Below are 27,685 nucleotides of genomic sequence, written 5' to 3' on the forward strand. Positions count from 1 at the left end.
CAAACATACTATGGCCGGGAAATGGCAATGATTTTTGTACATCAAAGGCCATCAAAATTTGGATTTATAGTGACTGACGCTGGGCTTAAACAAAAAAGGAGTAAACAATAGGCTCATGAATCAATCCCATCCCCATATGAATTTGATTAGACCTCAGTAATCTGATTCTCAATGAACGCTGCTGTCAACTTTATATGTCTTTTGGGTTTTGCATGATGTTTGTGCTCTAAGATGATTGTACCGTTACGGTACAATCTACAATCTAACCTCACACTTTCATTCCCTTATTCTGTCAACACTGAATTTCTTTTTACCCGCTTTTCTTAGTTTTTTCCCCCCAACATTTATGAGGCAGCCTGCAACAGTTTGTGATTAATATCACTCGAGTCAGTGCCAGTCTCAGATGAATAGTGACATTTTAAAATGTAAAACTGTCAAATACAGTCATCCTTCACCCGGTGTAATAATGCAAATAATTGGATATTTTGCGGAACATCACAGAGATATTGTCTCTTCACTTGAGTCATTCTGCAGCGATTTTGGAGCTCATTGATAATTTCCCCATGAGGAAGCTGGAGAAGATGACCAGAAAAGGATAAAACCTGAGGTTCTACTATATGACTAATTAGCAAATGTTAGCATGCTAAACTAAGATGGTAAACCTTGTAAACATTACACCTACTAGGCACGTTAATATTGTCATTGTGAGCATGTTAGCATTTAGCACACGTGGCGTGGCTGTAGACATTTGGTCTTGTTATTTATGCTGGCCAGTATAGCACAAATGAGTCACATAAGGCTTTGCAATCTGTGAAACACCCTATTAATATTAAAAAGTATGCAATCTTGCTCCTGCATCAGCCTCCACCATTTTAACCATTAATCTGAGTTGGGCAAAAGCAATCAAGAAATAACTGATGGAAGATGTTAATGTGTGTCATCCAGGCGACCGTGCATTATGCTTGGAATTTGCCATGTAATTTTGGCTAAAGTAGAATTAATTTGAAGAATTTGAAATACAATAAACATATGATATATCATTCATTTATGTTTATATATATATATATCTTTTGCAGACCTATGAAGCCCTGCGTCTTGAACATTTCACAGAATTAGTAAGTGGGCAGTATTGGGAGGGATTAATACCTTTTTACGTGCAGAAAGTCTTCAAGATTTACTCGCCTGTGGGCACATTTGCCTCCACTTCACAACTCTGAACTGGTGTGAACTTTTCTAGATTGTAGCGTCTGTTATCCTGTCCGGGTTATTTATGGTTGTTGCCACTTCATTTAAAAGCTTTAACTCCTGTCGAACAAATGGTTTTGAGCTCAACTGCTCTACCTCTAACCTCACACTTTCATTCCCTTATTCTGTCAACACTGAATTTCTTTTTACCCGCTTTTCTTAGTTTTTTTCCCCCAACATTTATGAGGCAGCCTGCAACAGTTTGTGATTAATATCACTCGAGTCAGTGCCAGTCTCAGATGAATAGTGACATTTTAAAATGTAAAACTGTCAAATACAGTCATCCTTCACCCGGTGTAATAATGCAAGTAATTGGATATTTTGCGGAACATCACAGAGATATTGTCTCTTCACTTGAGTCATTCTGCAGGGAGGTCAGAGGTCAGGATCAGTTTCACAGCAGCACCCCTGAGGCAGGTAGGGATTTAGTCCCTTGATCAAAGACACGCGGGTGGTTGCCCTCACTCCGCCCTACAATGCTACAAATGTCATGCAACAATGTGTGTGTTTTTGCATGTGTGTATGAATGCACGTGTAGGTGCACTGGCATCCATGTATATATCATACTTTGTTAGCCACACACACACACACATAGAGAATGTGTGTGAGAGAGAATGTGTGTGAGAAAGAGAAAGGGAGGGAGAGAGAGATAGAGAGAGAGAAACAAAGACATTTTTTTGCAAGAAAGTGCTTTGAAGTCACAGAAAATTCCAGGAGTTTCCTGTTAACAAGCCTGGGGTATAATGTGAACCAGGACTCTCACTCTCTCTCTCTCTCTCTCTGTGTGTGTGTGTGTGTGTGTGTGTGTGTGTGTGTGTGCAAGGAGAGGGAAGTCTCCCCAGTAAGTCTCTCTCTCTGCTGGCGAGAGGGGATAACATCAGTATAGTCTTTGCTGTCCTTTTTGAGATTCATGTCAGATTTTGTCCACAAGGATACGGAATGCTTGAGCCTTTAATGGGGTTTTGAATCTGGATTCAAAGTATGGAGATATCTCAGTTTGGAGTTTTGTGACTGACGATCAAGAGCATTTAACTCTCAAATTACTTTTTAAACAGCTGCTGAATCCATGCAACGCTGCTGCCTAAGAGTGGTGAACACAGCACTGCATAGATCCAGAGGAGGATTTGTGAGCTGCTAACCAGTTGCAGCTGATCAACAAACCAACAACTCAGCTGTGTCAGTAAGGATGTTTCATTTCTGCAACTCACACTGGCCTCTGCTCTTGTTTGCTGCCCTGTGGAGCCTCAGCTACCCAAGGTTGCTTACCGCCTGGCCTGGCACCAGTCGAAGCAAGCCCAAGGATCAGCTGGACCCTAATGTAAGGGACTGGGGAGACTATTCAGACCTCCCTCCTGGATTTGAGCAGGGGTTGGGGTTGGACGAAGACGGAGAACATGGAGACAACAGAGGAATTGGAGGGTCATTGTCAAGCCTGACACCGGAGCAGGATTTCCTGGCTGACTTTGCAGGCAAGACAAATGAAATGATCAGCTGATGTGTCTATTTGACTGTCTACCTACTTACAGCACCTACACCACCCTTCTTCCCTCCAGGTAAAAAGCGACTGTGGGTGATAACAGCACCATCACACAATGATCACTACCTTCATATGATGGAGAAGCAACTGGAGGACATGGAGCAGGTACAGTATTGACAAATATATACCATATTGATTTAGAACGAGAAGTGTTTCATTTAATCTGGAAAACTATTAGGAATTTCACTCACACGAGTTTCCTTTCTATCTCTCTCAGCAAGGGCTGAACTGCCGTCTAGCAGAGAGAGATACATTCATCATCACCATCATCCAGAACGCCATGATGGAAGGTCGAATCCAGAAAACAACTTTCCAAGGAGAAGCTACAGTAGAGAGCCTAGACCCCGACACTGTAACCAACCTTCTGCACTACCTGGAGCTGACCAGCCAGGTAACCAGTTAATCTACCAACAAGATATACACAAGTTACAGCCTATTTAAATTCTTTTAATTTAAGATTGTCTGTTTCTCCTTGTGGGTATACCCACTTGACTTGCAGTTATTATACTACACCAATTGTTTCAGGAGCAAGGGTTCACGATGTTGGTTCTGAAGAAGAACCTTCGGGTCAGCGAGCGCTTCCCTTATCCGGTACGCGTGGAGGCGATTTTGGAGCTCATTGATAATTTCCCCATGAGGAAGCTGGAGAAGATGACCAGGAAAGGATCAAACCTGAGGTTCTACTATATGACTGTGTCATTCACTGTAATCTAGGAAGGAAAGGTCATTCAGTCTAAATTAGAATTAAAGTGGTGCTTTTTGTAAAAAGAATATGAAAAAAGTGAGCAAAACTGTGCAAAATGATGAACATTTGACTGATTATCTGCATTGTGCATTGCTATGAGTGTATTATTGGGTGTAAATTACATGTCAAGATAAGCCATTTTTAGCCACGCTTGCAGCATAGGTCTATGGGTGGCAATGCTGGTGGTTGGTTGGTCAGTCCAACCAGAAATAACATTTAGGATTTTGAATGAAATCTCTCAACAATTAATGAATGGATTGCTGTGAAATTTGGTGCACACATTCATTATTACACTTTAGCGATCCTCACCAATTTGTCTAATATTACAAATTACATTCTCATTGGCCTCAGCTCTACTTTGGGTTTTGTGTTAATTAGCAAATGTTAGCATGCTAAACTAAGATGGTAAACCTTGTAAACATTACACCTACTAGGCATGTTAATATTGTCATTGTGAGCATGTTAGCATTTAGCACACGTGGCGTGGCTGTAGACATTTGGTCTTGTTATTTATGCTGGCCAGTATAGCACAAATGAGTCACATAAGGCTTTGCAATCTGTGAAACACCCTATTAATATTAAAAAGTATGCAATCTTGCTCCTGCATCAGCCTCCAACATTTTAACCATTAATCTGAGTTGGGCAAAAGCAATCAAGAAATAACTGATGGAAGATGTTAATGTGTGTCATCCAGGCGACCGTGCATTATGCTTGGAATTTGCCATGTAATTTTGGCTAAAGTTATGGACAAAATGCTGTTTGATGTTTTTTTTTTATTCAGGTGTAAAACCACTAAAAAGAAGGTGAAGGTGAAAAGGAAAAAGATGAAGAAGAAAATGGTACTGAGCCCTCAGAGGCGAGGGAATGTGACTTCTGTTGTGGCAGTACAAAGAAAACCTCCCCTGGACAAAAAAGCTGCCCTGAAGAGTAAAGTCCAGGATATACTGAGTGGGCGGTCGAGGTTCGTTATCCGTAAGGCGCCAAATGTGAGCTCCACAAGGGGAAACGACTCGAGCAGTGGTGGTAATGGACAGAAAAAAGTGCACGGCCTTCCACCTGTGTCAAAGAGCAGTGAAGAAGTGAAGAAAGACAGGTGCTGGCTTCATATTTTTTGTCAGTTCTTCCAAACGCAGTAGACATAAGAGTGTCGATGTTTGATTTATTTCACTTAAACCCTGTTAAGATTTTGTGTTCCCATCTGGTATGTTGGGCCTCCTCACGCCTTACACCAGTCTTAGTGCTGGATCAACATCAAAGTCATCTTTTTCTGTTCTATTGCAGGCCTGGCTCCACTGTGGACGAAGGAAAGAAAAGACACGGAGGAAAAAAGAGTGAAGATAAAAAAGAGGAGAATATAAAGGAGGATAACCAGGAAAAACAGAGCTCCAAGAAAAAGGGTAAAGGGAAAAAAGGGAAGAAAGGGAAAGGAAGAGGGAAAAAGTCCAACAGAGAGGCCAGTGAGAAGGATAAAACAGCCCTGAAGGAGTTTTTGGACAGTTTAAAGGGGACAAGAAGGTTAATGGTGAGAACTTTGTCCACCTTTTTTTGCCCTATCTGTTATTCTTAGAGTGGCATTTATTGGACTCCTTCCTATCATCCATTTGGACTGACTATATATGTATCTGTTTATGTGTGTATTGTCCTGGTACTAGCTGATCTCAACACCCAGCATAGACGCAACACTGTACATCCAGCAGAGAGAGGAGAACGAGAAGCAACACTGTGACCTTGCTATCAGGAAGATCTCCGTGGCAACCATTGTGGGTGAAGGAAGTGATGCCACACTCACGCTACAACACCACCAGCTCGGTAGGGAGACTTTGTACCTTTCTGTGTGTTTATAATGTATTTATATTTGTATGTTTGAATATTTGCATCTAAAACAATAGGTTCTCTCCAGGGTTAATCTGATTTTTTTTTAAATATGAAGGACTACTATTTTAACATTCTGAACCAAAAAGAGGAACACATTGTATTTTGTTACTAAAGCGTGACAAAAGGCAAATATGGTACTTCCATCATTACAGCAGCAGAGGTTTAATGCACTGTGAAGTACAACAGACCGTAACTGTTGTGACAAGGATCAAACTGGTGGGCGTATTCTTTTCTATTACTATTTTAAAAAACACTTCTACTGCAAACTGCTCTGTAATTGTGACAACATTTCTTACACAACATGTCCTGTGTTGTGTTTTTATGCTGTGGATACGTCCAAGACTTGAGAGGCAGAAGCTGAACAGCAGCCGTTTCAATGGAAAACAAGACTGAGAGTTGACAGCCATGCTAGCGGCTCTCTGTGAGGTTGTACTTAGGCACTAAAACCACAGTGGGGCTTTAGGCTAAATGATAACATGGCTTAGTTTTGTGTGATAGCCATTTTAACATTTGCTAATCAGCGGTAAACACAAACTACAGCTGCAGTTGATGGGAATGTCAGGTCATAAAGCAAGTGTATTGGAAACTCAGCACCAAAGACCTGCCATAAATACTCTCCCTGAAGGTTATACTGTTCAAACATTGTGCAGAGGTGTTGATTCAACGTTTTGAGTCATAGTAAATGCTGTTGTGGTTGTGGGAGGTTGCATTACACTGAAAGGTGTCACTGTTATTTTATCTGCTCCCCCTACATCTATTTAAACACATTTATGAATATATTTCTTGTGTGTGTTTCAGAGTCAGAGCTTCCACTCAGCGACCAATCAGAACATTTCTCACACTCAGGCCTGATCTCTCTGCTGAGAGCTGAACTCGGCCTGTCGTCCTCAGACCTTTTTTCCATGACCGTCTCAGACTATGACACCAAGCCCACTGTAAGACAGTCTCTGCTGCTTTATTTGGTTTTGATAAGCGTTCATGCTTTCAGCACCACTCTTACTCATGTTCACATGAAGTTGTCTACTTTACAGATGCTCAGAGTGATGGCAACAGTGTTAACCTAGTCAACCAAGTTTTTTTCAACCTGTGCAGGGAACTTTTCCTTCAACCTTGTATGACAAAGCTAGTGCCATGCTTTCATTTATTTATGGAAATCTAAAAGAATCCTGCATAATTTAGTGAGAGATTTACAAATTAATCAATAGATCCCCAATTTTAAAATCTAACTGTGTTTTTACAATGTTCTGTATTCCTGTAAAGGTCACGTAAATCCACTGTATACTGTCTATTACACTAGACTTGGTTGTCTGTGGGGTTTTCTTTGGTTAGTTAGCCTAACTGGCTTTTACCTTTCCCCCAGAGGGTCTTTGAGGCTCCTCCACCAAGTCCTGCTCTGTTTGAGTACATCGACAACTTTCCCTCAAGGCGCTCAGAAAAGGAGAAGGAAAGGAAGAGTCCTCCGGTCTGCTCCAAATACAAGCAACAGCCTGGAGCTGAGGATTCTCTGCTCAGGTAGCGTACTGTAATCCAGTGCAGTATTTTGTGTATTATTACCTAATACCATGTAGAGACAACTGTTGGCTATTAGTAGTAATAATAATATTAATGGTAAGTTTAGATTTTATTTATTTGTAAATATTATCACACAAAATGTGTCTCAACTCATAATGACTAAGTTTGGCTGACTCATATGTCAACATTCAAACTTACTTTCTCACCATTTTATGGCTGTTTAGGTTCATGTCTAAGAGGAGACTGCTGCTCATCTCTGCTCCCTCCAAGGACGACTACTCCTTCCAACAGCAGCTCTCTGCTCTCAGTGGACAGGAGTGTCACCTCGGTCAGTGACACACCACACTTACATACACTGAACAATACACCGTATGTCTGCTCTGTAGTTTTTGATGCAATATGGAAATTTAACAGGTTAGGTTTCCCTTCTGACCTTCAGGGCTGGGAGATACGTTTCAAAACTGTCTCTGCCTTAGTATTACATAAGGGTAGGGCCAGAGCCCTACCTACTTTTAAAGATCAATCATGTAAAATTATTTTTAATATATTTTAAATTACACAGTCTATGGTTGCCATATAGCGCCTATATCCCTTCTCTGTCATACTGCGGAGCTGATAGGCCTGACCAATTTGAAATGTGTTCCATGCTATTACATAATAACAATAAAAACAGGTCATACATGTACATAAATGTATTGCATTATTTGTGCTGCAATACATTATTCTTAGTACCATGTGATCGGACACTGATCATATTTACTTAATAAGTGCTTTTGGATCTTTCCTTAGGCATTCGCCATTTTGCCATGTTGAAGCTGACTGGAGTTGGAGACAAAGCATCAGGAACTGTTGAGCTATTTCCCCTTAATGGTGAGTCACAGTCACGTGGAGAGCTCCAGGTGCATGGGATGGTAATGGAAACAGGAACTTGGAATATATTGCCGGTGTTGTGCATATTAATGTGGAGACATCCAACATTATTAAACCCAAGGTTTAACTGTGTTTTTCAGGATTTCTAGGTGTTTTTTTCCCATCAATTTTGATTGTATTTTGTTGTTCCTCTTCAAGGTCGTAGTCAGAGTGAAGTTGAGCCTTTATCCCGTGACACGGTCAACAACCTGAGAGAACAGCTAAAGATCAGTAAGGACTATTTCAGCATGCTGGTTGTGGGGAAGGATGGCGATGTCAAGGCGTGGTTCCCATCACCCATGTGGTCTCTGGATAGCATCTACGACCTGGTGGACTCCATGGAGCCCCGCCTCCAGGAAGAGAAGCTGCAGAGGAGACTGGGGATCTACTGCCCTGAGGACACAGGGAGAGGAGGCAGCGAGGAGGGGCATTATCGCAGCTATGATGAAGGCGGGGTGGAGGAGATGTACTCGTATCACCGGTCAGAAGAATCATGAGAAGAAGGGAGGAAGAAGATGCAGGGCAATGAGGAAGAGCTACCTAAATCCTTGAGATGGCAGAGCAAATACATGAACTCATGGATTTCACATAAACAAACTAATAAACAAAAACTCATCTTCAGAACTCACAGGATTCAGTTTACACTTTCTAAATAGGTGATGTTGCATCTTCTGGACACCACAAAAATAAGCTGGATATTTTAAGTATAAATAAATCAAATAAATTTGAAAAGCAGAGCAAAAAAATCAGAATGGTTTCATATATGAAAGTCTTAATGAAAGCAGATGTGTGTCCTTCCACTGTTTTTTTAAAGCAAAGTTGCTGCTTTGTTATTATTTGCTGATTAGGTCCGTTCAAGGCCGAGCAGGTTGTGCTTTTTGGCATCACTTCTGTCCAATCTTAATCAAACACATTCACTGTGTAAAGTATACAAATGGAAAGTTCCTTTGTTGAAATGTAATTCTGAAACTGAAAGTATATTTGAAGGGAACCAATGTGCTTTTAACAGTTTTTTTTAAAGAGCAGCTGTTTTCAGACGCCTTAGGGTCAGTAAAACAAAGTGTTATTGATGCTGGACATTTTTTTTATCTTAACAGTTCTTTAAAAAAGCTTAATTTAACTCAGTCAGTTGTTTAATGATATCAGTGTGCCCTTAAAAGATCTTCTGTAGTCCCTTTTCTACAGTTGCTACAGTTAGAATACATGAAAAGTCATCAAATGCAATAAAAACAAACACCAAAATATAATTTTATGTTAAGGAGAAAGATTTATTTCATATAGACAGCATTCAGTAAAAAAAAAAAAACACATACTATATTATACGAGCAATTTAGCTCCATATTTATACATCTTCAGATCAGAGCCAGTAAAGAGAACAGTGAACAGTCATGACATGTCAGCACTGGAAATATCCTACAGCAATGCTTTAGTAAAATCATCAAGATGAGAAGATACTCAGACTCATTTCAGGGGAAATGTATCTGTGAAAGTGATCAACGAACATCACACATGTATAAATGTGGATTTTAGTTTCTGCAAGTTTAGCAGCATCTTACAGTAAGAAAGAGGGAAGTAAAACAAATCTACATATTTTTATACTTTTTTAATATCTTGTAAAATGCTGTGGTAGGAAAATGTGAATTTGTCTGTAAATTAACATCAGTCATTTGTAAATTGGGGTAAAGATATATTGAAAAGTATGTTGCTGCTACTGATACCAATTGAAGCAACAGACTTGAGGTTGCGTAGCTCACACAGATAACAATAATAATGTGTGGAGGACCAGTAGAGTACACAGAGAGTAAAAGAAAATGTAAAAATTGAATTTAGCAAAGTGAATATTCATCCTCTGCTTTGGTTCAGTGTCAGTATCCACAAATTGTAAAGCATTTTTGTTTTGAATGTGATATGATATGTATATGTTTTTAAAAGAAACTGTACTTAAACAATGAGAATAAACAATTTAAAGGTACAAGGGATGTTTAAGGTTACAGGGTTATTAAAAAGAAAACTAAAGTTTCAAATTTTTTCAACAAAATAATCCGTTCTATATCCATCTTTCACACAGAGTAAAAAACTAAAAAAATATCACTTCAGCAATGAAAAACAAAATACCTGTGATAATCAATAGGAAGTACACTCTACCATTCTTTCTTGGCTGACTTTTACACAATTAGTTGAATTATGCCAAGATGACACACTAGGACAACCATGCCATCCACTAGGGGGGCTGCTCAGCTCTCTTTAGATCCTCTGAGGTTGAGCTAGTCAACTTTCTCACAGAAAGCACCTGTTGACACCCTACTATTGTCTGCTTTTATCTTTATTCATTGAGATCACAACAGCCTGGTGTTATGTATGTAGCCAAAGTGATAGCAGCATCCTAAATCAGCCTAAATGAGACAAACAGAGTGAGAGTCCTTTCCTTTCTAATTCTGAATGCTGACACTGAACCAAAGCTTGCCAAGTCTGACCACCACAGGATGAATACTACTAAGGTTGTTGCAAATTATTGTCACATTTATAATGTTTACAGCGTTTGATATGGTTGCTAAGGAACTAGCCTCACCGTGGTTTGTCTGTTGATCTGCCACAGCATGAGTGTGCATCAGCTGTTGAGAACAGAAGAACAGAGGGGGAAATGCTGGGAGTTTGCCAGGGATAGGCAAATCCATGAGATGAAAACACACAGATAACAGAAGCGGTGAGGCTCACGCTCACACAAAACACACACTACTAAGAGAGGAAGTAGTCAAGCAGTTTGCTCATGTCACCGACAGAACTAGAGTATACATCCCCCACACAGAAACACACTCTCACACACTCAATGCTCTGTCACACTCTTTGTCATTCACTATCTCTCAGTACCTTTCTCTCTTCGACAGCAACAGAAACTCACACAGATACACTGAACAAACACACTCTCCACCACTTTATACACCAACCCCTCGGACATAGCAGAGGTGCCTGGGAGTGTTGTTCTCAATATGGTGAGTACGACTTAACTGTCAAATTTTGAAAATCACTTTGTAGATTTCAGAATTACTCTGGAGTGCCAAGATTTTCTGTAAGTCAACTGCTATTGGAAAACCTTGTAGTCAGTTGTCATTCTTTCTTGTACACATGGATTTGACATTGCCATTTGTCAGAGAAAGTTATTGCATGTATGAATAGAGGGGAAACACTGTTAAATTTAAATTGTACTCTTGCATGCTACAAAGTGCTTTCAGTTATTCTAATGTATGGTTTAAGACCCATGAGCTTATTTTGATTTCATTTTATTTTTGACGTTCAAGGCATTTCGTGTTATTTCTTTACACATATTATGTAAAAGCACGAGAAGTCACCATTTGGGTTTTTTTGGTTTGTGTCAGCTAGATTGAGCAAGATTTTAGCCTCCACTTTTCATCACACTGGAAATAGAAATAATGTTTCCTCTTTGCTTTGACCAAAAGACCTCATTTTTCATTCTCTTCTCAGCAGCATATCGGACTTGAAATGTACTTGTGCTTAATGACGGCACAGAGCAGTATTTTTATTTTTATTGCACTAACTAGAAACCTAGTCATCCAGCAGTGGAAGTGTCTGTGGTCAAGGATGTGGTTCTCACCTCTCTTCATCCATTTCCACATAATAGGAGTAACACCGTACTAAAATAATTAATTAAGTAATGGGGTAGTCCATATAACCTGTACTGTACAGAATGTGCAGTCATTTGCCAGTTTATTAGATACACCTAGCTGAAACTGATGCAGTCTAATAAAACAATCCTGCAATAAATCCTACTCTCATGAAGGTTATATGTTGGATTTTTGTTTAAACTTTTTTAGATCAGTGATAATTAAACTTGAGAGTTATGTTGCGTTATTCTGAGAGATGTTTCTCGTATAGGCAGGATTTGTAGGTTTTTACAGAATTGCAACTACAGAAACATTTAGAGAAGCAGTATTTGTCTGGTACAGAACATATTGGGTAATTTTTACTGCGGTTTGAGAAAGAGAAGCATAATAAGGAAACTTTTCACTGTTTCTTTCAACCTTATTTCATATTCAGCAACATGTCAGCCTTCATGTTAACACACTTCAATTATGCCACCACTGCAAGATGTTACTGGCAACATTAAAGTCCCTCTCCACCCTACGACACCTTCCAAATACGGAACCTCAGTTGGCTTGAAAAGTGGTTGGTAAAAAGTAGAAGTTGGAAGTCTCAATGAAGCGAGCAGCGGTGGATAGCTTGACACTTAGTGTATGTTTTCAGTGAATGTATGACGGATACAATGAATTCAAATTGTAACTAACGTTATCCACTTCTCCACTGTCTGTTCATATGTCCAGCATGCTATAATAGCTTCTGCGTTACATTAAAGCAGTGGTTCCTGCGGACCCATATTTGAAAAGATGTAGTCTCAGGAATCCCCGTCTCATAAGATTTAGTTTTTCTATAGCTGTCTATACTGCTGGCAATGAAGACTGTGAAACCTATGAACAGAATAGCCATTCTCATAAATTCTCTGTGTGCAGACTTCTTGTCAATGAAACAATAATGAAATTAAAAGATTCCTGATGAACCCGTAGAACCCCTGTAGGACCCCTGTAGGACCCCAGGTTGCATTAAAGGTTAAAATAATATTATTTTAATGGTAGGTCAAATTTTTCCGCAAAAAGTATTGCAACTTCTCCTTTGGTCCTGGTGGTCTCCTGCGGCAGTTATATCAAAGAAATGCAGGATGGTGCACTTATTTGTACATCTAAACACTGGATATAGGCTGATCATGCCCACACACAGAATCTTTTCTGCCTCACTTAAGTTTTCCGTTTCTTGAAGTATGGAAAATGGTTGAAAATGACAAGAAGCAAGTCCCACTGTTCCCCACGAAGGTCATGGGTTAAAACGTGTATTTTGAAAGTATATACAATATATAAAGTTAAGACTCTCATAAAAAAAAAAACATCCTTGAGAACAGAAACAATATATGTTCATAAATTTGATCACTTATCTCACTTATGTGTTTGCTGTAATTCCTGCCTTTTTGAAAAGACAAAATGTGCTTTGTTGGCCATCACCCCGTGTGTCACATCACTAGAAAACCCAGGATGTCCTCTTCACACGACATTAAGACTCAAATAGTCTGAATGCATGGTGTTTGAAATAAAGGCCTAAAGGTATCATGTCTCCCACAGAGGACAAATAAGAATTGCTGGTGATTTAGAACATTAATGCAGCAGCAAACAAGTATTTGCCATGTAAAATAAAGTGGAGTGATGGCGTCCTCAGTGGAGAACACACACTCTGTCTGTGTGTGCTCTGTTCATTTTTTATACAGCCGTCCCAGCAATATGTACCTGTGAGTTCTTCCGTATGAAACTGTTGGCTTTGACTGAAATGGCTGTTTGTTTTCTTATTTACCTTTGTGAATTAAATTTTCCTTTTGACCAAACCTGAGTTGGTGGTTGTTGGAACAGTGAAAAGACTAACAAAGACGGTTTAGGTGATTTTTATTTTGTTCCTGTCCAGTTTGAATTAAGTTAAGATGTTACGTGTGTTATAATCTGTGAGCCTTTGTCAATAGAGTCTCGTCACGAGTGAGATGGATACATATGATCTGCTGTTTCTGGTAAAAGAAAAAGAAAGAATCTTTAACAACATTAACAAAAACGTCTATTTCTAGGGATTATTTCCATGATGAATAACAATCCGAGCCTGTCAGTGGCAAAATAAAGGATTTTTAGTGGACATACTTTAGCAGGTGCATTTAACCCCAAGGATTATGTTGCAGCATTTGTAGCCTATTTACTGAATTAAGCGGTTATTTTGAACAGTGGAAAGACAAAGATGGTTTCGGTGAGTTTTAGCTGTGTGCGTTTTATGATTATCAGTGAGGTATAATTACTGGTTTTGTCATTGTAGTGGACTGTAGCGGATTTGTTTTGTTCTGAGATGCTGGTGCTTTGGTGCGACATCTAGTGGTAGGGAATTTTGTATATATATCGTTAAATATATTATCATTATTATATAACACTAAGCCGGGGCGAGCAGGCAATATATCCAATCTCAGCAATTTCTATGGACATAGCTAATGGCAGAGGCAAAGAGACCTAAGAGGAAGCTGAAGGAAGCTAAGAATAGTAAAGAGAGTGACCAAGCACGAACCTGCCAGACAGGAATACATTTTGGACTGGCTTTTAGTCATTAGCAGCTTCTGAAATAAAAGGCTGCAAACTGACAGAGAGCTGGCCTTCTTCCTGTTGCTACATTTTGCATTGTTGCACTTGCTTGATGTTTGGCATAGTTGTTGATTCCTAGTTTTTGGACTACGTAATATATTCATAACAAAAAGTAGAGATGTCAGTATTTTTGACAGTGGTATTGCACTCTGCGGGCATCCAATTGCATACCAGATCTTAGTGTTGCTTTAATGCCCATATAAGGCTGAGAGGCTCAAACTGAAGAAGTGGTTGTAGCCATATCTTGGATGACGGACAAGTCCGTGGAACTGGTTTAAGAAGTTCAGAAGAATTGGCAAAGCTCCAAAAAGTTCAAACTGGACATTGTTTTCCCAACAATATCTGCTTGTGTCAACAGAAGTATGATTCCAAATTTTCCATAGTTATGTTTAGGCGACAAAAAGCACCTGGTTAACGTTATGAAAAAACATTGTTTGATCATCTTTTTCAATATTTAACCGAAACAACAGTTTTTCCTACAACTTCTATACAGTAACTTCTCTCTTAAACATACTGTATTAACCATAAACAATTAACAGTGTATAAACAGGTGTCAGGAGGAGACAAGAATCTGTATTCTTCATATTCAGTTTATTTGTGCAGATTAAAAAAGCTCACTGATGAGACCTTATGTGATACTATAGACTGTAGCAATAAGTTTGTATTTTCCATCACTCACAAACATCATACTGAGATCAAGTTACAATAACACACAGTAGCTTTGTTTTTCGACTGGCAACTAAATGTCTTGCTGGAAGTGTTTTTTTACACTTACTGTTTCTATGTTCAAGTTGGGTGTTACTGTGTGAAACATATGTTAGATCTGACATTCATAATACTTCCCATTCAGCTTAATATAGTGCATTTGTACTTTCCGTCGTACAATTTCCCATCACTTTTACTGCTCTGCTGCAGGAATAGCAGCGGCTGTGTGTCCTTGTGCTCTTATCTCCACTTCCTGGTGTGGTGTCTCTGACTTCAGTCAAACCAGACTGATTAAAATAGGTGTGTCTGCTGCTCTGCCAGTCCTTTATGACATAACCACACGATACTCGATCAAACTCCTACCAACATCTGACCACTCTGCACACCTGGGCGCTCATTGGACACACTTTCAGATTCCAGATGTGTAAATGGCTTATCCATTCATGTCATAGCAAAAGCAACACCACAGACCTTTCACTATAGACTTATAAGACTAATCAACAATCAAACTGCAACAACATTCCTTTTGTTTACCTACACTGGAGAATGTGAACCAGGTATATAATTAACTAATGATAAGCCAGTAACTCAATACAAGCTGTGGTCTGAGAAGTAATAAGGCCCTTTATATACCCGTTACCTGCAGCAATTAACATATGTTTGCTCAGTAGTAAATGTTTTCAGCCCTGAGTTTATCTATTTTATAGTACTGTATAATTACCATATTATAATTTGCTTTTACCTTTTCTCTTTTCAAATATCACATTTGCTTTTCATTTGTACATTTTAATTTCACATGAGGTAGTAACATGAATTTGATGCCCAGTTCTCATTTTTGTAGGCTACATTACCCAAATACTCACAATAATTTCTATATCACAGAATGGAGCTTTTAATTTGATAAATGAAGGCAGCTCTGTTAGATAGAATACAGGACTTTTGCTTTTGGTTGCCGATGGTGCTTTGAGTACTCTTATCACAGAGATAATTCAGTGATGAAACACAACCATGGGAAGCTCCTGGTTTATGTTATCTTGTTAGGTTAAGTGGTATGACACATAACTTGCAACTTTCTGTTCCTATGTGAATTTTTATGTCAGTCTATTGAAGTGTGCCTCTTGTTTTCTTTTTATTCCTTTTGCTTTCGTCCGGCAGTTTCTGTATCTGTTTTGGGACTTGTGTTTGCTGTTGTCATTTTATGCTCTAGCATGCATGGCACATCCTAATTTCATTTTCAATTTTGGTTTTCTTATCCTGGTTATTAACTCCCCTTCTGGTCCTCTTCCATTCTTTCCAGCAAAACAAATCTGATGTGAAGGCCATCATGGCTCGCTTCCAAGCGAGTGGGGCCAGCACTGACGAGACTTCTTCCACACCACCGGCTGGACGTATCAAACCACCCCTGCACCCCACCCTCTCCTCCGGGCCGCCCGTACAAAACAAGAAACCTGTCTTGGAGAGCCTCTCTGGCAGTGCGATAAATGTGCCTCCTAAACCCAATTTCCTGAAAAATACTGTATCAACTAAAAGTGACACAGAGGCAAATGAAAACAAAACTAAAGCCCTGGCTAGCAGGTTTGGAAACGCACAAGATGAAACAAGCACCAATAGCAAACATTTCCTTGCTAATAAACAGCACCTACCCTTGAAACCAACAATTTCACAAGCTCTTGAAACTAAAGGCCCTGGACCGAAGCCACTTCTCCATAAGCCCCCCCTCAGTGCCACTATGTCAGACGCCAAACCTGCCATTCCTAAACCCCCTCCAGCAGTCGTCTCCAAGCCCAGTTGGGTGAAAGAAGACAGTGGTGGGGGTGTAACCGGCTCCACACCACACAAATTTCCCCCTTTACAACAAAAACCGAGCAGCAGCTTATTAAAATTACGTCAAAATGACGAGATGGCAGGACCTAACACGGAAACAGCGAACAAACCTTTAGTTCCAGCAAACTCTACTTTTAAGCCGACCCCCAACTTCAAGACTGCTCAGAATATATTCAACAAGGAGAAGGACAAGACTGAGCAGTCAGACAGTGACGTGAACGCAGATGGAGCCAACAAACTGGCTATCACTGCTACTAACTCCATCTCTCCTCTCAAACCTCCAGCCAGTAAAAAGCCTAGCATTAAGAAGCCCTCAAAGCCTTCTCCTCAGACCAGCAGCATTAACGGGGATTCCACTTCAGGCCCCAAGCGTAACCCCCTCCCCAACAGTTTAGCTTTGGGCCCTGCTCCTGCCAAGCCCAACCGACCACCCAAAGTCAACCTGGAGAACTTTAAAAGAGGGGCTAAAGCCTCTGATGATGGTAAGTTGGATTTGTATTGACAGCTTTGTTTGTTTAATTGTGATACCAAAGACATATGAACAAAACTACTGATTATGAGATGATTTAACCACCAATCCATCAAGTTAATATATTTAATTATTTACAGAAATTAAATCAGTTGTTAGTATGTTGCAATGCATGACAAAGTTGCTTGTATTTTAATGTGTAGTCACAGACAGAATAGTTACAGCGTACTCTAATACTCAGTCTCAGAGATGTGTGATCATACTTTTAGGCCCCCATATAAACTCAAGCAAGCATTTTCCATTCAAATTCATCAGACAGTTCTCGGTTTTACTTTTTGCAGGCCATAAAAAGCTCTGTTAAAGGTGGCCCTTTGCTTATTTGTCTACTAATTTCACTCTAATTTCACAGTCTTTTGATATTGCTGGGTTGATGCTCACGTGATAAAACTATAAAGTTCTAATGGAAACCATTGCTTCATGAATTGATAAAGTCTGGGCCTGAGTCTGAGTTTTAAGTCTAAAAAATTAACTGATTTATAAACTGTAGAAGTCACGGTACAACTGGAGTGAACTTCAACACATTTGAAGTCACACACTTGCAGTGATGCTGTTTATGTGTCATTTGTGATGACTATGTGCCACTGAGGACAATGAATGTCCTCTGTTTGGTTCACTGGGAATTAAGGGGTTGTAACAACGTGAAGGCTTATTCTCATAATATGTTGTTTTACAGTCAAAAGATATAAAGGGACTCCGTATTTCTCCACCAGAATTATATTAACAGCATTTTCACTTTCATTTTGGAGCAAAACAAATACAATTTAACAGCTAAACAAATGTGTAAACAAATGAATAAATATTCAAAAAACAAAAATGTCTTATGGGGGTGGGGTTGCACTTCATGGGGATTTTTAAAGTCATGACCTCTGTATTTCTAAAATAATGGATATGTAAAATCTAACTAAAGCCAAACTAACTTACTAAATAATCAAATGCCATAACTTTGATTAAACATTATGCAAAGTGTACCATTTATTGCTTTTTCAGTATAAATCTCATTCATGTACAGCTCATAACAATTAAGAAAGCAATGTGTTGAACAAATGGCTTTAATTGCTATGAAAACCCGTAAAGTGAGGCCGAAAGGGGAAGTTTTGGGAGAGAAGTTCTGGCGTCCAGACGGGACACGTGTGTGGCCCCACAGGCATGAATACTTCCACAACAGTATCAAGCTGCATTTATTTACATCCTTTGTTTTCTATTTTGTAAAATATTTCTTTGATCCCCTGCATCATATGCAACAAATACAAGAAATCAGTGTAAAAGATGTAATTTTATATCTACCATCTGATATAATCAACACTCTCTCAATGTCAGGCACATGCTGTCAAGAGGATCAAATGACAGAGGGTGGCAAACAGTTTGCAGATCTTGTTATAGTCTGACAAAGAGGTTGTTCCTCTTTATTTGTTGTCTTGAGTGCATTTCCTCTGTATCACTTGTGACGCTACTTTGGACAGGCTTTGTGAAAGTATTTCAGAAGTGTGAAAAGACTGCCTTCACAAGTTAGTGTGGTTTCAGTGTCGTTACAGTGTGTAGCCTGCAGTTTACTTTGGGTCATCTGACCAATGCAGACAACTTATGTTTGTGCATGATAGCATTAAAAGTCCATTTATTCCATTATACCATTTTAAGATAAGTTAATGCAGCATCTGAATTTGCATTTTGTACATTCTGTATTAAATGAGTGCAAGTTAAACAGAAGTGGCTGTAAAGTTGTTAAGAGCTTCAGATAAGAGACCAAAGTCACAGAAACACTCTTGGTTCCTCTATTTGCCCCAGCTAAGTTCCCTGTCCAGTTTCTCCTTTCTCCTCCCCCCGTCACTCTCTGCTCTGACAGCTGAGTTCACCACATGGGGAAGTAAGTTCCAGCAAACAGGGATAGTTTCGAGTTAGACGCACTGTTTTTAGACATGTACCTGATCTAAACAGATTTCCAGTCTGAGGTGAAGGCTGACTGTTGGCTGACATGCATAATACAACAAGGCCAAATACTGGAAGACCAGAAATAACAGTTGTGATGTTGTTGCTCTTTTATTTGAATATACATTTATTGCGGTTTGTATGAACTTTCTCAAATGTTTGGTTTCCATGTTATGTGCTTTCCCATTCCCATTATGCACAATGGAACCTTTTTTTCCCTATTTAACCTTGAAACACATGTAAGGTTTGAGGGTTTAATATAAGTTTAAGGTAGTTGAACTTAAGTATTTTTTACTAGTTTATACTTGCATAAATGCAATTTCACTTACACAACCTATGATGAGCTTATGCAACAATGCAACCCTACTCCAGACATGTATTTACACATATAGTTTGCTTGGAACAATAATGTGTGTCTGATTTGAGCAAAGACATTTTCCTCATTAAAATCCTTAAAAAGGCCTCTCCTCCTCCTACCTCAGTAGAAATTCCAGCATCTATGAATATCCAAAATTTGTTTATTTCTAAATGTTTCCTGATGGACAAAAGATGTCTCCTGCTTCCCTGTAAAGTCCATTCTTAGTGTGTGTGCACTGGTTTCTTCATCACACTTTTATAAGTTGCATACTGGACCAGAAATGACATCCAAACTATTTAGAATGTCACAAATCAAACCTGTAGGCCCCGCCCTTTATAATCCAATTTTAATGACCACAGAGAAACTTTCCACTTTTACCAGATGAGTGTGAAAACATCCTTCTAGTGTCAAACTCTGCACAGACATCATTCTGCACAGTGAAGCTTAAACATCCAACTGTAGGAACAAGAAGAAAAACTGATGTCTGAGTGAAGGGGGGCTTGTATATTTAAGTATGTTTCTGAGATCTTTCTATTTATCTGTACTTATACGTTCTGTATGTGAGATAGTCACTGAAGGCCACTGGTAAAGACACTTATATTTTCTATTTCAATACTATGTGTTTCTCTTATAGGTCCTGGCACATTGAAAAAATCCATCATCCCAACTCCTCTGGCCTCTCACCCCAGTAACCATAGCAACCATGCGCCCCCAAGTCAACCCCCTCCGCCTGCACTTCCTAGTCTGCCCCCACGACATCCTGGATCCATGTAAGTCACACATTCGGGCACACGCAGGCACAAACACACTCACAATTGATTTATACTGCTGCTACTGTATATGTTCTCTGGGTAAAGCTGCTCCAGTTAACGAAAGCTGAATCCTGACTCTGCCTTTCAGGATACAGCAAGAGGACTTCTATGATGATGTTGATGAATTCAGCAGCGCTCCTCCTCTGCCTCCATCCACAGGTACAGTATCGGTTGCTATTTGATCAAATGCAATGCGTCAAGACTGCCATGTTGCAAGCCATTTATGTTTTTAGCACCACAGGAAGACAGAATAGGACTGCGTGATGCTGAACCTTGCCCTATGTTTAGAAATTAGACGACACAGATAAAAGGAACTATAATAGTCAGTCTATTTTGGCAGTGTCTTATCGTTAGCAACTCTTTATCTTCTTTGGGTGGGGGTTGGTAGGGGGCTCTCATTGTATGCGACTCAAAATATAAACTGTTACTGTTACCAAAATACTAAAAATAGTCTGAGCTGAAGTGTGAGTCAGATCATGACGATTGTAGTTATTCCAAAAGGATCAAACTCTTTTGTAATGTTGATTCATTGTTTCTCTTTAGGTCACCCAAGTCAGAGAGGAAAGGTGAGACACCCTGAATTACTTTCACTTACATAAATACAGATTTTTACAGAGGCAGATACACACTCAGATGAAGAGAAACATGCATGTGTGTTCATAAAGACAGTAGAGGTACATGTACAAAGCAATCAAAGTGAACACAGTGCTGCTCACTGACTGAACCAGTAGCTAGTTGTTACTGCTGTTTTTACTCCTGTCTTCTCTGACCCAGGAGGAAAGCGACGATGACGGAGAGACGTATGAGGATCTTGATGAACGATGGTGAGAGAATGTACTTCATTAAACTTTTACATGTTTATGCTACAGCTCACCCTGTCTTCACATTTATAGTTGAAAAGAACTACATTTACAATGTTCTCTTCACTAGTTGTAAGCACGTTTAACAATTAATTTCTACACTTTGCTCCCTCACTGAAGCATTGGTTTTAATCCCAGTTCTGCTGTGTTCATTTCTACCTTTGCTAACACTGCCCTCTGGTGGTCGTTAATAACACTACAAGAGGTAGTTCACTCTCCTTTCTATTGATGAAAATAGAGAAGCAGATAAACTTTCTTTTATTAGCAGCTTTGTCTGTTCAAGGAGTCAGTTAGGGGTCCTCACTGGGATCATTTTAAATGAATAAAAGTTATGCATATTTTCTTGTCATTTATATATATATTATCTATTATAGTTTGTATTTTACATAAGCCTGTCTAGTGATGTGTTGCAGATAAGCTTAGGCTAAAATCAGAATCAGAATCAGAATGAGATTTATTGCCAGGTAGGTTTTTACACATAGGAGGAATTTGTCTTGGTGCAATGGTGCTTAAAATATACAATCACACAAAAAAATATATAAATCACACAAAAATATACAAGTACTATATTAAAATAAGGATTATAGTATAAGTAGCTAATGACTTACTTACTTAAAATAAGTAAATAAAGTATACAAATAAAGTACTTTTTAAAAAATATAGATAAATAAAGATAAGAAAGATAAGAAAACTGTACAGAAGACGGGAGTGCATTAATGTAATGCAAATATACAGGGTGGGTATAAGAGTCAGTGACAGTGGGGGATCTGGGCCTTGTTTATGAGGCCAGCTGCAGACGGAAAGAAACTGTTTTTGTGGTGAGAGGTTTTGGTCCTGATGGACCGCAGCCTCCTGCCAGAGGGGAGAGGTTCAAAGAGTTTGTGACTGGGGTGGGAGGGGTCAGCCACAATCTTGCCTGCACGCCTCAGGGTCCTAGAGACGTACAGGATCCTGGAGGGATGGCAGATTGCAGCCGATATAAATACTATGATAAATGCCATTATTAGCTGGACATTTATAAGCTTGTGTAGGCACTTGTATTTAATCACAGCCCAGTTGTTAAATTGTAAAAATAAGTCATCTTAGGAGCATCTGGTAGTCTGCCACAGAGTAAGCCACATCTTGCAAATGCATTTGATTATCCATTAAATCTCTCACAACTTATAATTTACTATCAGCTGCCAACTGTCTGACACTGTCGCTCTCTAAAGGGAAGCGGCTGAACAAAAACAAGAAAAGAAAGACGAGAAGGAGGAGAAAAAACGACTGGAGGCTGAGAGGAAGGAGCAGAAGGAACGTGAGAAGAAGGAACAAGATGCCAGAAAGAAGTTCAAAGTGAGTAAACTAGACTTGAAATATCATCAAAACCTGATACGACACTTTGAAGGGATAGTTCAGCATCTGGGAAATACGCTTGTTGACAGTTCGATGAGAAAATTGATACCACTTTCCCATAGTATCAAACTCTTCCTTTAACAACATGTACAACACGTTCCTTATTCTGAGATCTGTTATCTGTTATGTACAGGAACATGCACACAAAGGTCTGCCCTGCATATGAAGACACTTTGTCTGCCCCTGTTTTTAGTTACATTCATGTCTTCTGGGACAAATATCTTCTTCTGTTAAAACCATGTCATAAATGATTTGTTTTTGTTGTTTTTGTTTGTGTGTGTTCGTCCACGGCTGTGTGTGTTAGTTGGTTGGGCCCCTGGAAACCATCCACCAAGGGAACGCCCGTGTGGATTGCAAAGGCAGTAAGACCGACCTTGCTCTGAAGCAGGGAGACTGCCTGGACATCATACGTGTCATGGGCAACCCAGAAGGGAAGTGGTTGGGACGGGGGCAGGATGGATCCAGTAGGTTCACATAATTTTGCCTCATTGGTCTTCTTTTAGCTAAAAACATGGAATAAATTATACTCAGAATCCCAATTAGGGAAAATTAAAATAACTCAATATTTCACTTCCTTGCTCTTTGTTTCTAACAGTTGGTTACGTGAAGACCACTTCAGTGGAAATTGACTTTAACACTCTGAAGAAATCTCGACCTCAGCAGGCTTACGACCTTGAGGTATATGATGACATCGATGTGGCTCCTTCTGATAACAGGTACCAAGAATAATATTATAATAATATATGATATTCGACCTTGTTGATTAATGGCATTATGAACATTTGTGTCATCCAATAACACTAAGACGGCATTGTAGTTTCATTGAACTGCGTCTTTTTGATAAGTTGCCCTTAAAATGTAGGTTTTACTGCAGTTGACAGTTTCACAGCAGTTAATAATTGCATTGAAATATATATATGTAGTATATAATAACTATAACTATATAACTATATATAAAACGTGGTTTATTAAAATTTAATTTAGATTTTTTCATTTAACTTATAAATATTTTAGAAATTATGCACAACTGACATTTTTTACATTTTTAAATGTCATGTACCCCCTGCAGTACTCTAAAGTACCTCTTGGGGTACTAGTGGCCCCATTTAAGAAACACTGACTTAGATAACCAGATCGATATGGTTCAATATGAAGCCACAGCAACATGCTGGTTAGTTTAGCTTAGCACATAAACAGGAAACAAAGGAAACCCATGTCTAAAAACAAATGGGAGTTATACTTTTGGACCCTGTTTACTTTATGTATCACGTCTCCAAACTATATTGAGAAATTAAATTTCACTAAATTATTTAATATTGATGTAAATTTTTTCTCTCTACAGCGGAATCAAAGGACCAGGAGGTATGCTTAAATTTATACAATATAATAATTAATTTCTTTATATTCAGTTAGCTTTATATTTAGTTCTATTCAGTCTTTTCATTCAGTTAATGCCCATGTTGTTTTACTAAGAATGAAATATGTCAACAGTTACATTATGTATTTGCTTTTTTTCTTCAGTTGTCTTACCCCCGCTACCAGGAGACGGAGGAGAAATATATGATGATGTTATTGATCCAAACCTGGAAGTCAGGTGGGAACTGGTATATTTATTTTCAAGCAAAGGGTAAATAGGGAATGAGTATGTCAGTGTAATATGCTTTAAGTCTTTCAATATGAATGTTAAATGAAGATAGATTGACAGGAAAGATTCAAAAATGAAACCGAAAAAGAAATGCAGGTCTTTTCATCCTTGGTTGGCTCTCTAGTCCCTTGGACTCCAGCTCTTCTCTTACGAAGCCCCGTAGCTTCCTGCGGATGTTTGACCGGAACAGACGTCCTGCCAGCTCTAAAGTGTAAAATACACTCAGTAGTAAGACTGATCACAGATCCACTGTCCACTGTTTTTGATCCCTAATCTTTCAGCCATCACTCCCCTTTTAACAGCTAAACACTTCCTCTCTGATAAAGTTGAATGTTGATTCTCTCCCCAGATCAGATCAACCTTCCCCTCTTACTGAATAACACTGAATGATGTTCATTTGCAAGTTGAAATCTAAGTGTTGTTTCTGATTACAATCAGTGCAGCTGATTATTTGTGATTTTACTAATCTTCTCGAGTCATTTGCATGTCTGTAACTGATGTATGAATGTTGACCCAATCAGAAAACTGAGGCATCACCTGCTAATGCTCTCAAAAGCATGTTTTAACAATTATACAAATTTAAATATTGTATTGTAATTCATGAATATGATTATTAATTTGGAATGCTTTGAATCCTATTAACCCACTTTTAATTGATGATATTGTAATGATATAAATTATGTAACATTTGAATACGTTTTCTTTTGTTGTGCCAGAGTGCCTCCACCCAGCCAGTTTACTGCAGATGGGAATTCAGGTATAACTCACTGTGACAATACTGCCATGTTTTGAATAGATATTTTATGAAAAAAGATACTCATTTCTCAATATTTGTCCTTCCTTGGTTGCTACAGATCTACTACTTCCATTGTGGCTAATCTTTAACTTGATTTATTTATATAGTACCTTTAAAATAGTTCACAAAGGAAAGACAGAAATAAAGAACAAGAATAAACAAGATAGAGGGAAGACAATGATCATGACAGATAAGGACAGTGGAAGTGATAGCTGTTTAAAAATAGATGCAAAAACAAAAGAATAAAAGATACAAAAGCAATAAAATAGAATAAAATAAAAATGTGGCTATTAAATGGGTTTTAAGATGTGATTTATAAATTTATATCTGTTAATGTTAACTTGTGTTAGCAACACACCTCTATCTTCTTTAGAGCTGACAACTGATTTTTATTATGTGTATTCTGATTAAAATGTGTTCTTTCCGAATGCGTGTTAATGCCTGGTGTCTAAAACTTAAAAATTTAACATCTGACTTCTCCCACATGTTATCACAGATCAGCCAGGAGCAATTGATGAGGAGATATACGATGATGTCGACTCTCAAAATGTACCTCCCCTGCCTCCCCTCAGCAGGTACAGTTACATCAATTTTAGAATAAGAAATCCTTACAATAATTCCCAAACTGTCAGGAGATGGTTCACAAAAAAATAAGTAACCAAAGTAACTAAATATTATCAATTTTTTGTTGGTTTTGCTCTCCAGCCTTTTAACCCTGAAAGGCAAAAACAAGACTGAAGAGATGGACCCAAAAAAGCAGAAGAAGTTTGAGAAAGAGGAGAAGGAATTCAGGAAAAAGTTTAAAGTTTGTTTTTCCATCATGTCTTTAATAATGTTCATCAATCCAGTCTTCTTACTGTTAACAGTCACACCTGCTGAAAAACAGCTCTTTAGTACAAAAACCTTTTGCTCTCTCATTTAAAATGTATTTATTATATTGCTGTATTACTTATTTTAATTCATTAGAATATTGTGTATAATCATGGTCAATATAAAGTTAAAACTTGATTTCTTAATGCTGCTTGCTTAGTAACAAACTATTTATGTAATTTTCACTCTCTTTTAGTATGAAGGGGAGATACAGGTGCTGTACCAGGTGAACATAGTGCCGAATCTCACTAATAAGAAGTGGAGTGGGAAAGAGCTTCCAGTCAAAGCAGGAGAAAAACTTGACGTCATTGTTAAAGCTGTGGATAACAAACTGATCTGTCGGAACGACGATGGCAAGAGTCAGTATCTGCTGCCATTAACAGAATGAATCAATACATGCATATATTTATTTTATCCCTACTCTACTCAACACAAAATTGGACCACCCATCATTCCCATCTAACGTGTCTGTCTGTATTTTACAGTTGGTTATGTTTCGACCAGTTACATTGTTACGGAGTAAGTACCACAAACACTCACACAGTTACAATCAGAGACTAAATAATATAATATAATGCCTGTACTCACCATTTCCTTTCATTTTCATTTCCAGTGATGGTGACATCTATGATGATATTGGAGATGGTATGTTAGTCCAGTTAACCCTTAATCCTTCATCATTACATATATCAATTATATCAGTCGATCTAAAACACCATGTATAATACGGAATATTATATTTTCCAGATTGCATCTATGACAACGATTGAGAAGCATCCTGCGCTGGATTCACTCTGTGAAGAAGCATTTTATACTGTTTTACACTTGTCCATGTTATTTATTCTGGTTATTGATGATATGCATTGGGAGCTGCTTTTGGTTAACTTGATAATCAGACTGAATTCATTTCATTTTCCCTTCATTATTTATTCGTCAGAATTTGAATTTCTGAATAAAATGGGCATGTGATTAAGAGATCTGGAATCAGGCTAGCTTTAATTATTTTGAACAATGTCATCTTTTTACATTTGATTCTTCAAAAAAAAAAAAAAAAAAAAAAAAAAAAGAAACTGTTTAATGCTACTTGCACCATCTTGGAAAAGTGGGAAACATTTGTTGGAACAACAGTATTTGCATATTTCTGTTTTGGACCACCTTTAGCAACTCCACAGCACTGTCTTTACATGTTTGCTTCTATTGTGTAATGTAATTTTACAAGAATAATTATGAGTTGAAAACATGACTTGCTATTTTGTTTTTAATTAATATCCCTGATATGATACTATATGTATATTACATTTTATCAGAGCTAACCAGTGTCTTCGTCTCAAGCTTTAACATGTAGACTAAATAACTTTGTTAGTGCCAATGTGTCTCTAAAATACTGTACAAACAATTATGACATACATACAATTGTGGAAAAAAACAAATGTGGTTGATTTTTTTTTCTCTGCACACAAAGTGTTACATTGGATATAATAGTCGACCAAAATACAAGACAATGATATTGTGAATTAAAGAAAGTTTATTCCAAAAACTTGCTGCTTGAAGATGGTGAGGATGATGATGATGATGATGATGATGATGATGATTCCAAACAGGTGTGCAAGGAGCAGAGCTGGGAGCCAGGAGGGAAGCCACACCCACAGCATGCATGTGTGCCCAGACAGACAGACAGACAGACAGACAGACAGACAGACAGACAGACAATCTGCAACTATTTTCATTATCAATTAATTGATTGAGTTAGCAAAAATACAATACATTTGCTAGTAACAGCTTCTTAATTGTGAATATTTACACAATGTTACAAAACAGGACGTTTGAAGAAGGGAAACTTTCTTTTTGTATAATTATCTTAAGTCAAACCCAAGTCACGTTCAATAGACTGACAGAACAAAATTATGACCAAACGACC

General features: G+C 38.4%; 2 protein-coding genes across 4 annotated transcripts; both read left to right on the top strand.

Moving 5' to 3' along the window:
* The first annotated feature begins 2,096 nt into the window (after positions 1 to 2,096).
* On the top strand, positions 2,097 to 8,818 carry ccdc80l2 (coiled-coil domain containing 80 like 2). Its single transcript, XM_051412473.1, has 12 exons — positions 2,097 to 2,714; positions 2,799 to 2,887; positions 3,000 to 3,173; positions 3,308 to 3,459; positions 4,309 to 4,620; positions 4,809 to 5,049; positions 5,180 to 5,336; positions 6,201 to 6,337; positions 6,763 to 6,914; positions 7,139 to 7,242; positions 7,704 to 7,784; positions 7,983 to 8,818. The coding sequence occupies exons 1-12, from the start codon at positions 2,432 to 2,434 to the stop codon at positions 8,318 to 8,320; spliced, it is 2,220 nt and encodes a 739-aa protein (XP_051268433.1). The 5' UTR covers positions 2,097 to 2,431; the 3' UTR covers positions 8,321 to 8,818.
* Positions 8,819 to 10,610: 1,792 nt separating this feature from the next.
* Positions 10,611 to 27,304, top strand: fybb (FYN binding protein b). Of its 3 annotated transcripts, XM_051412470.1 has the most exons (19): positions 10,617 to 10,813; positions 16,053 to 17,061; positions 20,024 to 20,159; positions 20,290 to 20,360; positions 20,745 to 20,767; positions 20,976 to 21,025; positions 22,273 to 22,396; positions 22,761 to 22,920; positions 23,052 to 23,172; positions 23,799 to 23,818; positions 23,978 to 24,050; positions 24,226 to 24,312; positions 24,818 to 24,858; positions 25,394 to 25,472; positions 25,603 to 25,702; positions 25,964 to 26,126; positions 26,253 to 26,286; positions 26,381 to 26,412; positions 26,515 to 27,304. In XM_051412470.1, exons 1-19 carry the CDS (start codon positions 10,811 to 10,813, stop codon positions 26,535 to 26,537), a joined length of 2,349 nt encoding a protein of 782 aa, XP_051268430.1. In that variant the 5' UTR covers positions 10,617 to 10,810; the 3' UTR covers positions 26,538 to 27,304. The 3 variants fall into 3 exon arrangements, 2 of the variants coding, with proteins under 2 accessions (XP_051268430.1, XP_051268432.1); XM_051412472.1 differs by lacking the exon at positions 24,226 to 24,312 and having other exon boundaries at positions 10,619 to 10,813; XR_007886233.1 differs by lacking the exons at positions 25,964 to 26,126; positions 26,253 to 26,286; positions 26,381 to 26,412; positions 26,515 to 27,304 and having other exon boundaries at positions 10,611 to 10,813; positions 24,226 to 24,329; positions 25,603 to 25,672.
* The last annotated feature ends 381 nt before the right edge of the window (positions 27,305 to 27,685 follow it).

This window comes from Dicentrarchus labrax, unplaced genomic scaffold (assembly GCF_905237075.1).
Source record: "Dicentrarchus labrax unplaced genomic scaffold, dlabrax2021, whole genome shotgun sequence".
NCBI lineage: Eukaryota > Metazoa > Chordata > Actinopteri > Moronidae > Dicentrarchus > Dicentrarchus labrax.

What these genes read in the sequence shown, in the direction of transcription:
- ccdc80l2 (XM_051412473.1), top strand. Translation starts at nt 2,432, where the DNA reads ATGTTTCATTTCTGCAACTCACACTGGCCTCTGCTCTTGTTTGCTGCC. An exon ending in GCTACAACACCACCAGCTCG is followed by an intron (nt 5,337 to 6,200) that starts GTAGGGAGACTT and finishes TGTGTGTTTCAG; the next exon opens with AGTCAGAGCTTCCACTCAGC. An exon ending in TGGACAGGAGTGTCACCTCG is followed by an intron (nt 7,243 to 7,703) that starts GTCAGTGACACA and finishes ATCTTTCCTTAG; the next exon opens with GCATTCGCCATTTTGCCATG.
- fybb (XM_051412470.1), top strand. An exon ending in GAGGATCTTGATGAACGATG is followed by an intron (nt 21,026 to 22,272) that starts GTGAGAGAATGT and finishes CGCTCTCTAAAG; the next exon opens with GGAAGCGGCTGAACAAAAAC. An exon ending in ATGCCAGAAAGAAGTTCAAA is followed by an intron (nt 22,397 to 22,760) that starts GTGAGTAAACTA and finishes TGTGTGTGTTAG; the next exon opens with TTGGTTGGGCCCCTGGAAAC.